The 21,067-nt window shown below is 40.6% G+C and overlaps 1 protein-coding gene across 2 annotated transcripts in view; it reads left to right on the forward strand.

Annotated features, from left to right (window-relative positions):
• Positions 1–14,893: 14,893 nt before the first annotated feature.
• SMYD1 (SET and MYND domain containing 1) overlaps positions 14,894–21,067 on the forward strand; it is a 29,586-nt gene continuing 23,412 nt past the window's right edge. For both annotated transcript variants that reach the window (XM_005490842.4, XM_005490843.4), the window contains exon 1: positions 14,894–15,306. In XM_005490842.4, the coding sequence (XP_005490899.2) occupies positions 15,170–15,306 (137 nt within the window). In that variant the 5' untranslated portion in view covers positions 14,894–15,169. The remainder of the gene's footprint in view (positions 15,307–21,067) is intronic.

Genomic DNA, 21,067 nt, shown 5'->3' on the forward strand with positions numbered 1-21,067 from the left:
ACCATCCTTGGGGCAGTGTTATTTTTTATACTAAAAACTACGTGTACTTTATTTACAATAATTATCCAACACCTATCACCTATGTTAGACAATCTGTCTCTATCCTAAACCAATCCAGAAGTGCCACCATCACAGCAGAAAATGGAGGACAAGAAGAAGGAGAATGACAAGACATGCCCAGATTCCTCCATCTTGCCTCTTGAACTCCCATTCTAAATCCCCAAAATTCTACTTTTTCATCCTGTGATAAATTCACTAACATTCTACTCAAACACTCGTGGCTTGTAACTCTTCACACAAAGTTGGTAATTGTTTCCATGGGTTAAAATTGAAGGCAAAGTGGTTTTGACTCCATGCCAAGGTCTCTGAGCCCCCTGCCAGGGTCTTGAGTCCTCCAGGGCAGCCAGAGGAATGTCCTGGGTTCCAACAAGAGAGACACCAAAAAGCCTCTCATGAAATTGCTTTTAAATGATCAGTTTTCAGCAGGGCTGCTCTCATTCCTTAAAAATCATGAATATAGGAAGAAAATCTCCTAGACATTGTGTACATTACAACTGTTTCCATGTTTAATGGACTTATTTTCCACATAGAGCTGGTAACCAAAAAAGCAAAGCAAACCAAAACCCCAATAGCAAATAACATGAGTAACAATTTTGTAAAACTGCAGATAGGCCAATAGCAGTTTTCTACACTCCTGTTTTGGGGGATTGTAATTCTGTTCTAAACAAATATTTAAAATCACACCAGTTCTACATCAGTCTTTTATACTTTCATTATTATTGTGCCTTATTGACTTGATGATCTTTGAAGTATTTTCCAGCCTTAACAATTCTATAAAATGTTTTATCAAAATGCTTAATATGTAAGCAGCTTTGATATTTAGCCCAGTTGCACAGCACTCTCTAAGAAGTACATCTGAAATCACCGCCAAATCCATTTTGCAGTTAACACTCAGCAGCCCTCTCCTGGGTAAAAGGGAAGGTACAAGAGATGCAATTCAATTCAATTCAATTCAATTCAATTCAATTCAATTCAATTCAATTCAATTCAATTCAATAAATTTCTTATGCCAAATGTAAAATAAATCCTGAGAGCAACACAATTGATTCAGACTTGGCACTTTTCAGGATTAAGGTCACTTTTGCCTTGTCAAAGGGAATCTTTAAGTTCAGCCCAGTTCCTTCTAGACTGAGCACTGCAGATGCTGTGCCAAAATAGGTGCTGCTACCCCCAGAGAGTGGGAAATCAGTGGGAAATCTGCAAAGGTTGAAGGACCTTCTCTGGGGTTGTTATTGAAGATGTAACTATGAAAAGTCTAGGACTGCATCTCAGTTTAAGTAGACAGTGCCTCTTAAAACCATTAAACCAAACAACAACAAACCCAATCCAAAACCAAGCAGAAAAAAAAAATCCCCAAGAATTTATTCAAGTCACTTAACAGCAGACATCAGGGCTCATGAAAAAGTCTGAAAGTGCAAACTACAGAGGAATAATAACAGAAGAGTTACTGACTTACTTAATCTGGTGTTTATTTCGTTCCATGTGAGAATGGAGTTATGGAATGGATTTACTATGGAAGTAAGTGTGACATTACAGACAGGGCACAAGTAACAACCAGCCCAAAGTGCTGGAAAAAAGGAATCTGTAGGTTAGAGACTGTGAAAAAGGCACAAAACTCAAAGCACACCATGATTCCATCCCATGCAGGAGTCCTGGCACAATGACATGAACAGCATTTATAGATAACACAGCCTCTGCTGCAGTTTTACACCAGAACTGATGAATTTTACACTAGTATTTATGAATGGAGCTGCTAAGGTGTCCTGTTGCAGTGTAACTACGGCTTAAACATTAACAAAGAGTATTTCTGATGTCTGAAGTGATGCAAGATAATTCCAGCAAAATGCTGTCAAGTGCTGATGAGAATAAACCATTCTGAAAAATTAAACAGTATTATAGATACTCAACCCAAAGCAAGCACCAGTAGGTACCAATCTAGCCAGTTCAGATTTAATTAAAATCAGTTTAAAAATTATGTGAGACAGTATCACCCCAGGAGTGGGGCCCCAACAAGGAATGACAAACTGGGTATCAAAATGCTGCTGAGTGGCATGGAGGGCCATTAGTTTCCAATATAGGAATTAATTTTCCAATTAAAACTTCATTTTCATGACATACAGTGGGCCTGGTGACTCATGTTTTAAAGATTCTGTATGCTGTAGTGTAAGTCATCCAAAAAAGTTCAATATTCTACTGTCACTGATTTATGCAGCTTAACCCCTTCAACAGAGGAGTGAGAGATGGACACAATAAAATGGACACAAAAAATAACTTGAGTTGATTCACGCAAGAAAATGCAGTGATTAAGTTCTGACCATTAGATAAAAGCCCTTCTTGCACACAAAATACATGAATTGCCAGTGTTTGTAGCAGAAAAGGCATTTACAGAGGAAAATTGCAATTTGCTCAAGTGTACTGAACTGTAAAAACAGCTACCTAGAGAAAGATAGAAGGAACAATATTCTCTACTAAAAAACTCCCACTGAGTTATAAAAAGGCCAATTGCAGTTAGGCACAAGTCTGTGAAATGTTACTATCAAGGGCAGTATTCACTCTATTTCAATTTGCATTACTTGTCACTGGAAAACGTGTATTTGTTTCAAAGAGAGACTTCTTGATATGAATTAAGGACAGTACTTTCTGTATATTTTCCTTGGATTAGCAGTGAACTGCACAGCCTTCTTGGCAGACATAACCCACCCAAGTGCACACTACAAAAACACCCTAATGTAAAATTTAAAATGAGGTTTAGTTCACCTTTTTCTTGCTGACCAGTGTACTGAAAAGATTGGATTATAGGGAGTAACAGTCTGGTTGGCCAAGTAACATCTACTGTGCCTCCTGGAGCAATCCTGAACCCTGCTGTGACCTTGTCCTCAATATTTTACAGTAGCTGATGAATTGCACAGAAATATAATCTAGGGACAGCTTCAAGTATTACCCTTTGTTATTACAAGATCCATTTTCAATCCTCAGTGTTGTAAAAAGGCTGTCAGGACTTAAGATTCTTTCTTCTTTGTAAATTCATCATATTTTAGTTCTCTTTTCATATTACTGTCTTTTCTCTTGCTCGTTAAGTCAATTTCCCACCTCTTAACAATGTAGCGCCTCTGTTTGTGCTTGATCTTTGCCAATATAAAATTAAGCTGCTACAGCCGAGTCAGCAGTGATGAGTGCAGAGCTACAACAATCTCACCTCAGTGTAACACTTGTAGTGCTGTAAAAACCCAATGATTCATTAGTCCCAAGAGAGAAACAGCCTCAGAAATAAAGACACAGAATTCAAAACATTTGTGTTTGTTTTGGAACTTGTGGAAACCCAGGGCAGCACAGGGAATATTTCTGTGTCTGCTCTGGGGTGCCCTGACCCCCAGGGCAGCACTGACTTTCACCCTCATCCATGGAGAAAGTTTCCTAAACTCCAGAATAGACTGGAATCCACAAAAATGTGAAATAGATTATAGAGAGCAGTGTAGGTGTGTCACTGGGTGTGAAATTGAGGGTTTGGGATTTTTAGTATGTTGTGGATGGCAGCAAGATGGAGGGCACAGGGTGTCACCCTGGATTTCTTCTCCATGCTGCTTCTTCCTCCTTCTCCATGGGTTTGGGTGGCATTTTGTAATTGGGCAGAAAAGTCCTCATTGGGGGCTCTGTGGGATCAGTTATTGGGTTAAAAGGGAAAATAATTCATGTGTCAGTTCTTAATTGAACAGTTTAGTATTACAAGACCTTGTAACAAGAGATTGTTGGCCATTTTGTGCCTTCTAATGAAAGGCTGCAGAACTCACAGCAGTGAGACTGTTTTACTGATAAGAAATAATAAACACTTGAGTCCAAACATGACCTACTGTCTCAAGTGCCTTCAATCCAGACCCAGAAAAACCAAGAACTTTTATAAGTTACCAGATCTTTAGGCAAATACATGGTTGCATATAAATAAATAAATGTACATATACGTGTACATATAGCTATCTATATAGACATATGTATATCTATCATATATATATTTGTACAGACATATATATACAAATATATATACACACATACATATATATACACATATACATATATATACATATATACATACACATATATACACATATATATACATATACATATATATATATATATATATACATATATATATATATATATATACATATATAAAATATATATATAATATATATGTAATACCTGGGCAGGGTATTTCTACGGAGGGGCCATGAACAAGTCTGGCCTTTCTCCTTCTAACTCTGCCTCAAGGCCATTTGTTATACACAAAATTGGCAAAGCATGGGGATATCTATGCTCCCACTGCCTGTGTGCAAGCAGTTCTAGAAATGTTAAGCAAAATTTTAGGGTTTTTTTGCTTTCAGATTCACAAGACATCTTTCCTGGCAATGAAGAAAAACTCATTTAAAAGGCTACCTGACAGTTTGTAACCATGTCATCAGAACCTTTTGAGAGAATCAATCAAAAGCTGTGGCCCTGCAGAACTGCAAATTGACATTGTCATTTATATGCCTCCAAAATATTTAATGGTGCTGGTGGTGTGAATTTGGAGTGGAACCAATTTCTGGCATTAAGAAATGGTTCACTGCAGAGCAGACCAACTACTGATTGTCACAAAGGTGCAGCTCTTTAATAAAAAGCTATTGATAAAAATGCTTATGAAATGTAAGACGAGATTTTAGTTGTTTTTTTTTTTAATAAAAGATACAAACATTCATAACACATGATGAAGTCAACCAATAATTTTCAGTGTTTCTTTCCCTTTTAGTCTAAACAATTTGTTTGTTAAGAGCCAAATGTCAGAGGGGAAACCAGATTTCCAGATTGGAGACATGGATCCAGCACACATCTCCTTTTTACCATGACCCAATGGCAATATCTCCTCATGTGATTTTTAGTAAATCCTATGGTCTGCCCTTGCCACGGGTTCCTCAGCTGTGTTTTGGAATTTGAACATGCTGTGAGGGTTCATGGCTTGAGAAGTCCACTGACATACCCATGGCTACAGCAAATATTAACAGCAGTTTAAGCATCTCAAAGGAATGCATTAATGAAGCAGCAAACAGAAGGAGTTTCTAGAGAACAAATTATGAATCTGATCCCACTGGAATGCTAAGAAGGGCTTGGCAGGTGATTTTAGCACAAGATATTCAGCCTCAGACACTCATGAGATTCCAGGAAGAGAATTGCAAAGATCCCTCCAGGATTTAATTTCACATTCACGGGAAGTGTGGAGCTGTAACAATTCCCTCTGGCTCCTGGGGTGAGAATCCCACTGAACAGATTGTTATTATTATTACTGCATCCCCTGCAGTTATGGCCCTGATTTCAGTTTCACACCACCTGCCTCACCTGTACCATTGGCTTTGCCCCACCATCCTTCCCAAGCACTACAGAAATAATTCTTTTCAGAGGGAACTGGGCTGCAGAAAGCACCTGCCAAAGCTGATTAGACAGAATGGGAGATGAGTGTTCAGGCACCATCCAGGCAGAAAGGGAGAATCCAGCAATAAAACTGGCAACATCTTCCTGTTCTGTCATGCTTCACTCGTGTGCCCAGAAAGTAAATGGGAAATACAGCCTAGACTTCCATGAATGTACTACCTAAAAGCTGTCCTTTAAATAGCAGATATTTGTGCCAAGAAAAACAGAATATTGTTGTTGGATTGTTAAGGCCAAAGAAAGCAGATCCTGGAGATTACTGCTACCCAGAGTGACATGATTCTTTGCAGTACCAGCTCTCAGCAGCCAAAAAGTATTTCCTGTGATTACTTTAGCTCTTTGATGATTCAAAAACTTAAAGTCTAGGGCAGAGAATCGGTGCCAAAAAGATTTTATCTATCAAAATGCCTGCAAAATGCTAAAAAAGCAAAACACATGCGCACAAAAGTATTCCTTCTGGGGTATGTAACACTATTTATTTGTAGCACTCATCTGAGATATTTGGGCATTTTAATAAAGGGCTGCTTTACGGTCAGACTTAAATTCCAAATGTGCTCCAGAGGCTATGGAGCCCTAACAGAGAAGAAAAAGAGGTGGGAGGAGATGAGAAAAAAGGCTGGAATGCTGGTTTATGGCTCTGCACAGAGACAGGGGACAAGACTTGCTCAACACCCTTAAATACACATTATCACATGCAGGTACTTTTGTATTTAGGCTTGTAAGTCTGAAATCTGGTTTTCACTTCTGTGCATCTCTGAATCCTGCAAAGGTAGCACGGGAGCAATGAGTTACTGTAGAGGGATGAGTTAAAACTTAATTCTTATGTATGAGTGTAACTTTGATGGACCTTTCAGTATTACTCTCACCAGCAGCACTGGCATAAGCAGCATCACTTTAAATGACTGTTTTCAGTTGGGGTATGAACAATCTTTGTTTGAATTCACTGGTTTTATCAGAAAACAGGTGTTTCAAACTGCTCAAAGTGCTTGACTCCTTTGAGCAAACAGAATCAGAGTATTTGCTGCATCACTGCTCCCTCTGAGTCAATGTTCACCTTAAGTCACACTTGGAGTTCTGCCTCATATTTAACTTTTTACAATGCCATTTTAAAAGCTCAAGACAGAGTTTTGTAAGGTAATAATTTGATTGGAAACTAATGTTTTAGTGAGTTGGTCTCAGTCTTACAAGTTCTCCAGCTTAAAACAAGCTGTGGATCACTGAAAATTTATTAATTACCAAAAACCACTCAAACTTTATCAAGACTAGTAGACAAAGACTTTCCTAAACACATCCCCTTTTGCTCTCATAAAAATGACTTCTCATTCTTATCTCCAATGTCACTTAAAAATGGCATGAATAAATAGAAAGAAACTGTTATTAAGGCAGAATAAATCATAACAATAAATGCATGCTTGAAAGCCAGCATGCTATTTATTGGTGTAATTTTCTGACTTGTGCATTCTGAGAGGACACAGCACCTAATACATCAGATGAAGTGAAATTAAAAGCAGTCTGAGATAATAGTGAATAACAGTGAAGACAGAACAACTTCATTGTTTCAATGTTTAGACACAGAAATTATGGACATGGAGAAGGCAATGGGAACTTCAGGTTCTCTTAACAAAAAAACCTGAAGCCTTTTAAATAAATAAAAAGAATCAAAGTAACTGAGGTGGATTCTGAAAACCTGAAGCAAAACAAGTTGCCTAATTATAATGAATAATAATGAACTCTTGCTGTGTGAATTGAAAGATAATGATTTGCTTACTGTTTCTCTATTCTCCATTGTGATCTTAGAATCACACCCAGCTTTTAAAAGTTTTTTTTCCTCATTGTTACAGCAATTCCATAAAGCCACTAAAACTTTGATATGAGAACACTTAAGGACATTTTAACATTATTATACTTGCATGCTTTACCACTTGAAAGAAGTTTGAGAATGTCTTTCCAACTTTAAACCTTTGCTGTCTGTTTTCTTACTTTTGCTGCATTAATTGTAGAGGAATCTTTGTAGAATTCCATGTAGGAAAGGCAAAGAAAAAAGTGTTTCTTGGGGGCAATATAAACATGGTAGGAAAAATAGTAACATTAATTAAAATATCAGAAACCAGGTAATTTTAAAAAGTCTGTTCACCCCAGGATTTTCTACCTCTCGATTAAAAAGGAAATGCTCCCAGCTTAAGCCTATTATTAACTTTTCTTTCTCAATACTTCAGGGCAAAGAAGACAGAAAACAGAATAATGGAGTAAAGAAAATGTCTAAGCTAGACAAACCCCTTAAGGCAAAGGCATAAAGTTTCAAGTTCAAGGTACTAAACCCACAAAATGACACAGCCAAACTGTACCTTCAGACGCCAAGAGCAAACTCAGCATTTCAATGAGAAGTGGGTGGATGTGCATGAATCAGGCACAACAATAACTGCAGCTCCTCAAGAGCAAACGCTGACTCACACCTTTCCCAGTTTGTGAGCCTTCCACAGCCTCACAAGCCACGGCTGTGCAAATCCTTAAAATCAGAGGGTTTTGGGACAGCTGCAGAAGGCAGCCTCAGAGAGAGCAGAGCTGTGATTGGAGCTAAGCAGCAGCCACGAGATTTGCCAGCAGAAAAGTTATATGAGATGTAGAAAGTAAGGACAGCTAGAACAATGGTCTGTGTATTAGTGCTTGGCTAGAATAACTCCCTAAACTACAGAAAAGTACATCTAGGAAGGTATTAGGAAGTTCTAAGCTTCATAATGGAACTCTGTGCATTGTATTTTAAGGTTACAAGCAGGTATTGTATTCAAAATAAGCAGTTTTTAAAAGTGTTTTAACTAAAGTATGTGTATTGGAAAGCAGGGCAACCCCAACGAGGGGAGAGAATTGATGAGGACTCCATGAATATCAGAAGGCCAATTATTACTTTATTATACTATACATACTGTATTATACTATACTATTACTATATTATACTATATCTATTACTTCATTATACTATTATTACTATCAATATTACTATATTATTACTATATTGTACTATATTATACTGTATTACTTTATTATACTAGATACTAATTATTACTTTATTATACAATATACTGTACTTATTATACAATATACTGTACAGTATATGATACAATATACTGTACTGTACAATATAATAGTATACTTATTATACTATACTCTATTATACTCCATTACTTTATTATACTGTATACTATATATATAGTATATATTATACTATATATGCACAGTATATATTATACTATCTATACTATATTATACTATATATAATATTATATTACACTACATCTAAACTGAATCTGCACAAGCACCCAACTCCACTGCACTGCCCAGAATCTCGTGACTGTCAGCCCACAGTCCTGACACACACACCTGGATGCAATTGTTCAGTGAATCAAAACACTCACACCAGAATCCAATTACCAATTCCCTTCAGGTAAACAATCTTCCATGATGCATTCCACTTGTGAACAGCACAAGAGCAGTAAATGAGATAGGAATTGTTTTTTCTTTCTCTGAGGTTCAGAGAATGTGAATCTCAGAGATATCCTTAGGAAGCTGTGCCTTGCTTTTGTCTGTGAAGAGAAATGAGGCTACATACGTGTGCTTGTAGTGGTTGGGTAAATCTACTGTCAATGCGCTTTTGCTTTGTGTGATTGGTCAAAAAACTTTTGAAGTGAGTTGTAACATTGAGTTCTTTGTCTGCTGCCTGGGACGTGAGCTGCTGGCGTCTTCCCATTGTCAGAACCATGGAATGAGGCTGATGCTGGAAAATAAACCAGCTGGAGATGTGTCCCACAGCAGCCCTGTCCAGTCTGTGGTTTGCACACAGACCCCTGGCTGGCACTCCTGGGGTTACAAACCCCACCAGGACCCCCTGGCAGCCCCACTGGAGCTGTGCATGCTCCAGCCTGTCCCAGCAGCTCACAGAACAGTCCGTCTGCATCACGTGCGCCTCATTAATCCACATTCATTTGTTTCACTCTGCAAGCAGCAAAGGCAGGCGCCTGCAGGCTGTCACTGTCTCGGCTGGCTGCTTGCAGCTCCACATGATGTTAAAACTCCATTGCTTGTCATCACAGGCCATCCATAAAGGGAGGCAAGATGAACAAAAACTTGGATGCTGAGAGTGTTAGATGTGTCAAGCTGCAGGCACAGAGCAGCACTGAAATCCCTTTTGGCTGTGGGCAGCAGGAAGCACGGGCAGTGCAGGAGGAATCACACAGCAAACATGGAAATTCACTCAGATACCCACAGAAATTCAGCTTAGAAAGGGCAGGCAAAGCTAACAGACTTTAAATCCCCTATCAAGTACACTGGACTGTGGTGTTACAGCTCTGTATTACAAATGAGGAAAGCAGGCTCTACCAGTGAGATTTCCATTTCTGCAGTTAGGTGAAAGACTTTTCTCCAAGGAAACAATATTGTAGTAGCATTAAATTTTCATTTTCTCAGTGAGTTTACTCTCTGAATATATTTTGAGTGATTTTTGTCTTGTTTTCAAAGCTCATGGGAATGCAAAAATTGAAACACCAGACTGGTTTCTGCTTGGAAATGAATGCTGTTAATGCTGGCACTGCATGTTTCCATAAACTAGTTTCATCACTCAAACTTTAAGAATTTCCCCCCACAGGATATTGAAACAAGAGTTAATTTACAAACTTTCATAGGTATCTTTGAACACTACATTAGCTTTAATTTGGCTGCAACACAGGACTAAGCCTGTCCTCTGCTTCCCCCTTTCTATCACACCCATGAGAACTGGGCCAGTTTATCAGTGCTGCAACAGACTGAAATCAGCTATTCTGATTTTATCAGGGAAAAAAAAAAGAAAAAAACCCTGCAGTTTTTTAAAGTGTCAAAAGATTTTCATTGAAACCAGGAGCTGAAGCTCAGGACTGCAGAAAACAAGTATTTGATTTTTTGTTTCACTTTCTGTGAGCATGGTTTGATCCAGCTGAGCTTTGCTTCTTGAAATACACCAAAAACTCGACTAGGGTGCAGCAGAAAGCTGATTAAGTCTATGCTGAGTGGTTGATTCCTTCCAAAGAAGAATCCTTAGGATAACAGACTCTTTTCCCTTTCCACACTGGCATGTTTTATTGCTCCTTGTGCCCTAAGAACAGAGTCAGAAATACCTCTCACTTTGCAGGCTCTCTGGGGCAGGTCAAGACAAGGTTCTTGTCCTTCTGCCCAGCTCCTTTTTGCCACACAAATGCTCCCCTTTGATTGTAAGAGAGCACTTTGTGCTGGGTTATTTCCCAGCCTCCTCCCAGTGCCCTTTAAGAGGGGTTTGTGCAATACTGGGTGAGAAACACGATCAGTAAATTGGTACCCAAACTCTTTCTCCTCTCCAGTGAGTGAATAAGATGTGCTGAAGAAGGGAGAGGGGAAAATGTGTAATTTCTAACATCTGAGAGCTATTTGTGGAGTCTTGAAGAAGAATGCATGACTTTAACTACAGACTGAGTCCATTCCTACAGGCACCAATGGGTTTTAGCTTGCTAACACTGAATCAAAATAAATTCCTTACACAAAAACAAACAAAAAGAAACATAAATGATAAATTCTTTATCATTTAATCAAATAACACACACATGCTCCAAAGGGAGGATGTGTGTGTTGTGTGATAAAATCATTAAGAATTGTGCCATTGAATCTTTCCAAAGCTGAAAGTTACTGCTGATTTTGCACTGAAGAAAAGGATACCCTCTGTTCTCACAGATTCTCAGACCAGAAAGTACCCACAAAATGCAGTTCTCAGACCAGAAAGTACCCACAAAATGCAGTTCTGTTTGGCAGAGGTATGATCTGACAAACACAACCAACAATCCTCGCTGTGTCTGCCTCATGACAAAACCTGGACCAGCTCTGCACTAAAAATAAGAGTGTGAGCTACCTCTAAAGGTTAAAACCCACAACCCTCAGACTCCTAAACCCTTGCAATTTCCAGGAGCTCAGAGTGCTCCTGAAGTTGTTAATGCGCCAAAGCAGATTTTGGAGTTCAGAAACATGGCAATTCAATTTAGGAAATATGTGTGAAAATAGGAATTTAAGCCTAAACATAGCAAGGCCATATTGGAACTTTCCCCAAGTATATTCCTTTGGAGAGCTCTCATACTTTCCTCCAGAAAGCTGTCTGCTTAAAATAGCTGTCAGCTTTCTAAAGGCACTGATTAATTTCACTGGAGTTATTTCTGCCCCCAAGAATACTAATAAACTTAACAGACAATGGGGAAAGCTGCTGCTAATGGATGTCTCACATATTTTAAATAAATCCCACATTTTTGCATTGCTAAGTGTGTGGGTTTTTTAGTTTTTTTTAACTTGATTTCATTATACAATCTATCAGTCAGTGCTTATAAACCACTGACCAAAGCCACTCAATCACTGCTAGTAATTAGTTAGTAACTGCCTTGTAATTGCCTCAGAGTTAGTAGTACCTGTCTAGTAATTCCCAGTAACTACTAGAGCTAGTAAGTCCCTAGGAACTGCTCAGTAACTGCAAGAAGAGTTGCTCAGTAACTACGAGGAAGAGTCTAACAACATTGCAATAACTTAATAATAATAACAATAACATAATAATATAACATAATAAAAATAATATAATAGCAATAACATAATAATATAATAACAATAACATGACATAATATGACATGACGACATGACATAATATAATATAATATAATATAATATAATATAATATAATATAATATAATATAATATAATATAATATAATACTTGTGGTAACTGCTGGTAACATCTTAGTACCTAACAACCACTAGTAATGACTTTGTAGTATCTAATATCTAATATTTACTAATCTAATACCTAACAATTACTAATATATATCTAACATTTACTAATCTAATATCTAACAATTACTAATTACCAATTACTGCCTTGTAACTGCCTAGTAGATAATAGCTACTGCCTAAGAGCTCCTGGTAGCTACTTAATACCTGCCTAATAATTACTACCTTGTAATAATAATACTAATTAATACTTTTATATATATATATATATATATATATATATATATATATATATATATATATATATATATATATATACACTACCTTGTAATAATAATAATAATAATAATAATAATAATAATAATAATAATAATAATAATAATAATAATAATAATAATAATAATAATAATAATAATTCCTGCCTTGTAACTGCCTAGTTAATATTATGCCTAATTCCAGCCCTTCCCTTCATGGCCCCATTGACCCAGCCCTTTTCAGGGCTGAATTCCCCTCAGCCCCCATTGTTTCCACCCCAAGGAGAATGAGCAGAGTGATTTCCCCCCACTTTTCCCCAAAAAGGGGCTTCATTGAGATCAGGGCCTTGTCTCACCTGTGAGGGTCACATTGGGTGGTTAAAGCTGGATTGCAGTGGCAGGAGGAATCTCAGCAGCTCCTGCTTGGCACTGGGATTTTTTTCCTCCTGCTTTTTCCTTTTCTTCCTCTCTAATTCATGGTTTGTCTGAGCTCTGCTCACAACAGTCCAAAGCTGCTGCCATTAAATTTGATAAAATCGTGCTTTGGGTAATTTTTAGAGGGCAGCAGAGGGTGCTGTTAGTTTCCCTGTGGGGAGGATGGGGCCACTCACCCCTCCAACCCAAAATCCAGACAGATCCAAAGCCCAAAATAATCTCCATGCTCAGGGCTCAGCCTTGCTCCATGCTCCAAAACTGATGCTCTTCTCCAGCTGGCTCTGAAATTCAATGGTTTTTTCAAGGGGCTCAGAGTAGGTTCCCTGCTCTAAATATGGATTGAAACAGAAGGAATCCCTGATATCCAGCACCTGCTTTGAAAATATAGATTCTTTGTTGTAATTTTATTATTCTGCTCTGTATTATTTGTTATTTGGGAACCAGAAACAGTGTTTGGTGTGAGTAATGACTATGTTCAATACAGCCACACTCCAAGCTGTGCGAGTTTGGGAGGACAAAACCAATCAGCAGTGATTTTGAGTGCTGAATTCCTTCTGGCAGTTTCTAAAAGATGCCTAGAGTCAAGGGAATAACCTCTGAACAAGAGATGAGACCAGAGCATCCTGCCATCACCCACCACACATGCAGAGCATTGCAGCTAAAATTGTCATTGCTTGTAGGATTTAATTGCCTGCAGTGACTTTCCTGGGCTGCACAGGGTGAGCTGGGAGCCTGGTGCTGGTGGCTCTGGGACAGCTCTGGCCCTCCTCAGGAGCAGGGCAGGTGTCTGGTTGGTGTGGAAATACTGCTCACAGCCACATGAATAGCCAGATCCCCCTGGATTTATGGAGCTGTGGATTGATACTGTTTGTGCTTGGCACAGGCAGGCTCTAAGGCAGGGATTTGTTATGACACCAGACTTCATCCGCAGACAAGAAACACTGCCAGAGGCTTTTAGCAGAAGGTGCTGAGCCCTTCTGTGTCTCAAAGAGCCCAGAGATACTTCCCACCGCCTTGGAAATGTAAAGGATTCATTTTACTGCCACAGGATGCAGTAAAATGAATCTCTTTATTTCTCTGCAGCTCACTTTTGCTGCTGACCAGGCAGATTTTCCCGTGCAGCACAGAGATGTGGGAAGAATACTGCAATCACTGTTATCTGCACAGTGCTTAGAGCAGGACACAGCATCAGGTTTCCTCGGTGGAGGGTGAGATTAGCAGGAACCAGCCCTGGGAATGCTGTTAAATGATAAAGAAATGCTGAAGGGCAGTGTGGGCTGGGTTCAGTTCTCACAATGAGTTCGCTCTCACACATGAGGGCCTTTCCTTGTGTCTCATTGAACTTGCACTGGTGCAGGGAGTAAAGCCAGGGCCTTGCTGCTCCTGACTTTGGTCTCTCTGTTGGACCATCCTTTTCCTCTCAGGGGGCTCAGATTCTCCTCCACAGCTCTCAGGTGCTGGTTCAAAGAGGTTTAGAGCATCCAAGATGGTGAGAGTGTCAGGATATCCTGCTTGCTCCTGCAGTCTGTGCTGAACTCTTGGTGTCCTTCCAGCTCCTTCCCCACTGCTCTGTACACACACATGCTGCCCCTGGCATTTGGGATGTGAATTCCTCTTTTCCTGGTGCTGACAGGATGCTGAGAATGTCAAGGCACATGTTTCCCTGTTATCCCTGCCTCTGAACTCGCTGTCCATCTTTTGGAGGGTAAAAATAAAGCAGCTTTGTTTGATTTCTAGAAAAAGCCAGACAGAAGCGCAGGGGTCAGAAATAGGCATCCCAGCCCTCCCCATCCCACTGTCTCAGCTGTTGCTTCCTGAGAGACAGAAGCATGTGGTGGCTAAAAATACCCTGTGAGGAGAATACACTCTCTCTCCAATGGGAGAGTGTAAATTAAGCCGAGTTGTAACATATACAACTTCTTGTGGCAGGGAGAAACACCTCCCCACGTCACTTTCGGAGAGGGTTTTCCTAATGGAGCAGAAACCCCAGCCGTGTCCCATCCCCGCATAGCTCAGGGCTGCTGAGCAGAGGATCTCCTGCCTCCCCTGCTCCCACCCCCTGGCCCTGCTATGGGAATCCGTGTGCCCAGGGGAGGGGGCAGAGCAGCCCTCCCTTTATAAACCCCACAGCACACCCAAGCTGGCAGCAGTGCCAGGAGCTTTGCCTTGCCCTGAGACACCCACCTCCCAAAGCCTGGGCTCCCTGGGATGACCAAAGGAGGAATGGAGTCCGTGGAATTGTTCACAACCGAAGGCAAAGGCAGGGGATTGAAAGCCCAGAAGGAATTCCTGCCTGGGGATGTCATCTTTGCAGAGCCAGCCTACGCAGCCGTGGTTTTTGACAGGTAAGAGAAAAGCGCTTGGAAAGCTCGGGGCAAAAATAATCTCGCTGCAAAATTTCATCTGGGAGGCTGTGTAAAAGTTTGGAGGTGCCTGGATGACATCAGAGAAGGATCAGAGGGAAGTCAGAAGCACTTCTGGAGAGACACATTCACAGTTGGCAGTGAACGTCCTTCCCAGGGCTCAGACCAGCCTGCTCACCTGCAGGAGGTGCAGTTTGTGTCCGGGGTGTGACCTTGCAAGGTGCTTGGTGGTGCAACCTTTGAGAAAAGCAGGGAAAGCTGGATGCACTCAGTGCCTCGCAGAAGCAGCAGCGCTGCACTGCAGAGAACTGCCAGGAGCCAGGGCAATTCGGGTACAGGAGCCCCAGACTGGCTTTGCTCAAGCCTCTGGTGGGTAAAACACGATAAAAGTGAGTTCTGTGGTGCTCTGCTCATTTTACCATCCCCAGCTGCACTTCCAGCTCCATCACTGCTGCCCTGGAGCGAGGAGCTGGTGGGGATCAGCGAGTGACACTGTTTCTGTTAAACAGATTTAATATTTACAGCTGCCGGAGCCAACTGGAGACAAACGTCTGCTTCTGCTCTTTCACGAGACTTGGTTTTGAATTTATGCTCCCACTGATGTAGCCAGACTCTGAGTTCTGGTGCAAGGATATTTTTCTTTTCTGCTGCTTGTTTTAATCACAACATTCACCCAACCTGTGCTGCTGGTAGGTGCCCACTTCTGCCCTTTGGATCAGTGGAAGATTTGCTTAAATAACCTGGAAAAGATGCAAAAATGGATTTCTGTGCTGATTTCCATTGGATTAAATATAAATTAAAGCCTCTGACATAAATGAAATTTCTTCAGCCTTATAACATGGTAACTGAGAACAGAATGTGGCCCGGATTTCTAAACTGAGGACTTAGATGACAGCTGAAGATTTAATTCTGAGCTTAAGAAAGTTATGAGTGTTCATCAAGGGCATCATGGTGAGTCCTGAGACTGAGTTTTTAGCCCCAAACAGCCAATGACTCCAGTAAATACCCTGCACACCTAACAGGGCTGTGAGCAATTCTGCTTAGCTGAGTTTGTCTAATTAAATCAGCTCTGCTAACGAAGTCTGGGGCACAAGCAGAGGCTGTGCTGCTGCATTAGCCCTGGTGGAATTGTAGCTGAAGCTGCTCAGTGCCACTGTGTGATCTGGCAGCAGCAGAGAACTGGATATTAAATGGGCAGAGGAAGAAATAAGTTTTTTATGTGTCTTTCATTCACTGTTTCTTTGTCCTTTAACTGCCAGTGGGTGAACATGATTATGAATCTTTGCCATGGCAGGAGTGACGCCTTTAGTTTTTATTTTAACATGTCATTGCAAGAGCTCACTTTAAAAATGCCGTTTTTCACTTTAAAATGTTGAGTTCTTGAAGTCTTAACCCTAAGCTCAATTGCAGGAGTTGGTGACAAAATAATTTCTCCTTGATGTGTCCTTTTAGCTCTTCAGTCAGTACCTCAGTTTCACTCATGTCACTAGCTGGAATTTTGTGGTGATTTGCTTTGGAAGTGCTATGGAAAATTATTTCTCTCATATACCTTATTAAAAAGACTTTTTTTTTAAACAGCTGGAAACATCTTGGCTTTTGATGATGGGTTAAAAATATTTTTTCTTCCATGTGCAGTGTTGCACCATGCAGAGAGCAGAGCAGCCCATGTTGAAGAGCTGCAACTTTGCTGCATTTTCAAATGTCACGGGTGTAATGTGAGATAAGGGCAGAAGCCACCACAGCTCAGAGTGCAGGCTGTGGCTCAGGCTGAGGTTTCCAGCAGAAAAGCTCAGATGTGTTTCCCTGCTTCCCTCCCTTCCTGCCCAAGCTGGGCTTGTGCAGCTCCCAGAGGGCAGGTGCAGAAGTCAAGGTAAGCACAGCCCTTCTCTGCAACTGTTGAGCAATAATTAATGGATTCTGACCCTCCTGTGGCACATTTCATCTCCAGGCACTGAATATGGGTCAGGGGTGAAACACAGTCCCAAAATCTCCGAAACAGACCAAATGCTTGTTGGTAAGAGCTTGGCAGGATATACCCTGGGTGTGAGATATAATGGAAACACACATTTTTCTTGTGGAAATTACCTTGATGCTTTTCCTCCGCACCCAGGGCTTTTGTTTTAAAGGTCCCTTCTCTTGCTGTCCCTGGGTTTCAGCTGCATCAAACTCCATTGAATTAAGTGCTGTCAAAGAAGGGTTGCCTGCATCCTCACATTCTTTGTTCCTGCAAGATTAAATCCACACCTGGCCTTGGCAGCTGGTTTTACCCTATAGGAACTGCTGTTGGGATGAGGAGCCCAGTGAAGGGGCATGTGCCTTTCCTAGCCCACAAACACAGGTGTATAGCTCCCAAAATTGCTGTTGAATCTACTCTATTAAAAAAGGGCCTCAGCCTGCACAGGGAAACCCCAAATCCAGAGTCCCTCATCCTAACTCAACTCAGGATCCCCCATGCCTTGCTGAAAGCATTGTGTACTGTGGAAAAGGGACTCAAATAGGAAGGATTGCTGGGTTTAAGTTTTGACTCAGGCCCTACCAGATATGTGACCAGATTTTCCAGAGATCTCAGCTGTCTTTGTGCATAAAGACCACAGAGATGCACCAGAGTGCAGAGCTGGTCTCTGCTTTGCAGCCCTTTGGAGAACTCAGTCCTTTGGGAATCCATTCCCAGTCTGTGGGTATGGAGACCCTGAACTCCTTCCCCTGATTTTGCTGTTGAAGGGTGTCTGGAAGGCAGCTGCAGTGCAGAGGCCACACAGGGAATTCTGTGTGGCTGCATAGGATGTGCAGGCAAAGCAAAGATCTGTTTGAGATTAGGAGGAGCAGCCCTGCAGAGATACAACACCACTGTGCTGTCCAGAGAGCACAGTTTGAAATGGAGACCAGGCTGGGATATCAGCCACAACTCACCTGGCCAATAACCAGATGGTCAAGTTTAAGGGTTAGGGTTAGGGTTAGGGTTAGGGTTTAAGTTTAAGGTCAGTAACAAGTTACACGTGGGAGCTTTGACAAGCTGCCAGGCAAATCAATCAATGCCCTTCCTGCACTTACCCAGAAAGTCAGGGCTGTGATCACTGTTTGGAGAGATTCTTCTATCAGCCCACTATGGATCCAACCCATATATATATATATATATATATATATATATATATATATATATATATATATATATATATATATATATGTATACACACACATATATATATATATATACACATATATATATACATATATATACATATATATGTGTATATATATATATACACATATATATACACATATATATACATATATGTGTATATATATATACACACATATATATATCTATAGACATAGACATATACATACATAAAAATTATACATGCATATATAAAAATTTTATTTATATATATATATATACTGTGGATATCCCAGTACAGACTCCAACCTGACTGATATGTAGATAGAGATGGATACCTAGACAGACAGACACACGTGAAGAGCTGTCAAAGTAATTTGTCACCCAACTGCACTTTATTAATGTCTGTCTTTCAGTAGGAGGCTGAGTTGAGGAATTGAGATTTTATTTTGCTAGGAAAAAGGATGAATGTTTCCTTTGACAAAACTCTATCATCAGGTAGAGCCTAACACTGGACTTCTGCGTCCAGATGAGTGAATCCAACACTAAATGCTGATATAATCAATGGAACTTTGTATGTGCAGTGAACACAGACACCTACCTTTGAGCTGAATGGCTTTCCAGACCCTTTAGACACATCTTGGCATCTAAATCCACAGGCTGCATCCCACCCTGGAAAGCCCCGAAGGTCACAGGGACCCTGAAAGCCCCTGAAGTTGTTTAAGTTGGTGATGGTTGTACTCTTCAGGCCAATGATGGCCATCTAAGCAGCAGTTTTTTACACAGTGCCAGAGCTTTTAATCCAGAAGTACGTAAAACTCAAAGAAAAATGAGGATCCCATAAACACCAGCCAGCTCACAGTCAGATTTTAAGGCCAGAGCATGACTCACAAGGCCAACCCTGTTCATTTCAGGGGGGTTGGACTAGGACTAGGTGACCTTTAAAGGTCTCTTTAACCCAAACCATTCTGATTTTATGATTTTATAACTTAGTTGCTTCACACAGTGTATACTTAGCGTTGACTCCTGTATCAAGCCTGCTACTTCTACCTTAGTGAGAGCAGGCTGCTTAAAGAAATGGTGAACAGTGATGGCAAAGGGGTGCAGAACTCTGTGATTTCCAGGATAAAGTGCAGACACAGCCAGATCTCTGATTTACCCTTGCTGCAAATATCACCCACAAAACACCACTGTCAGGCTTTGCTCTGAAGTAGAAGCAGAAACCTGTAAATGCATCTTCTCAAGGGATTCTTTGCTTTTGTTGGGGTAATTTTTCAATTTTCAAGGGCCCTGAGCCTCTCACTGAGGCTTTCTCTAACCCTCCCTCCCTCTTTGCTTTCTCCCTGCAGATCCCAGGTCTCCTTTCCTCCATCACCTTCCTGACCAGGCATTCCCAGTGCCTGATGTGCTCTATGTGACCTTCTCCTCTGGCACATCCCTTGGCTCTCAAGCCTGCAGGAGTTTACATTGCCTATAAGCAAGGGGATGCCTCATTTGTCAGCCCTTGCCAAGAGAAATTTGCTCTTTAACCAGCAGGAGTTGAGGGACAGTAGCCAAGGGAAACAGTGTCATGTGGTGGAAAATCGAGATCACCTGGAGGTCTGCTTGATGAGGGATCTGCAAATGGATAAAAAAAACCTGAGATCATGCAAATTTTGCCTGTCTTTTCATGTACAAAGAGGCCAAAAACATTTTCCAAGGAAGTGTAGGGAGCTCTGCTATTGTAGTTAGGATGACCTAGACATATAAAAAATACAAAATTTTCCATAACAGCATGACTGAAAAGATTATGGGAACAAATTCTTTGAGCTGACACTGATAAAAACTGAGAGCTAATGTGATCATATTCATATTTGAAAAAAATGTCCTGGGGTTTGATCTTTTATTACTATCTAATTTGTTCAAAAGCCTAATTAAAACCTGAGAACAAACCCAGATTTTTAAAAGAAAATCTCACCCACACCTCTAAGAAAACGCTGAGAAATCTCGTAATAAAAGACTAGAAATAAAATAGTCAAAAATTAGTCTAAAATAAATCCTCCTCTCAAATCAGAAAAACCAGGATATCTCATCCCTGACATTTTAAAGATGAAAGTACCAAACTCCAACTCCTTTTAAAAGGAGCAAACCCATTCTTATGCTAATAATTCATCTTTAGGTAGCAGGTGCATTTTCTTAGGCTGCTGTCTTTAGTGAAGTGCTACAGCCTCTGCTTTGAAAACCAAGGAGACTTTGCTCTACATCCTCAGCTGCTGCTCTCTGGAGCAGACTGAGGAGAGAGATGCCCTGCCAAGCAATCATAAATAGGATTTAGGTGTAAGTTCGGCCATCTCTGTGTGTCATCTGTGATGTACAGAACAGCAGGCACCCATGTTTAACAGTGTGGGAGCCACTCACTGTGCCTATCAGCTCCTCAATGAAATCCTCCTTGCTTCTTTGCACTAAAGCCATCTCACCTGGCTTTTCCAGGCCACTGAATGAGATGTTTTGTGTGCTGGGTGGCAGATGTTTGGGCTGTGCATGTCTCAGAGATTAGGTTAATACATTTCCTGTGACAGTGCTCAACCCTGGCAGGTCCAACCGACCTTAATCTGTCTGAATGCAATCCAAGCAGTCACAAGAATT

The sequence above is a fragment of the Zonotrichia albicollis genome, chromosome 5, assembly GCF_047830755.1.
Source record: "Zonotrichia albicollis isolate bZonAlb1 chromosome 5, bZonAlb1.hap1, whole genome shotgun sequence".
Taxonomy (NCBI): domain Eukaryota; kingdom Metazoa; phylum Chordata; class Aves; order Passeriformes; family Passerellidae; genus Zonotrichia; species Zonotrichia albicollis.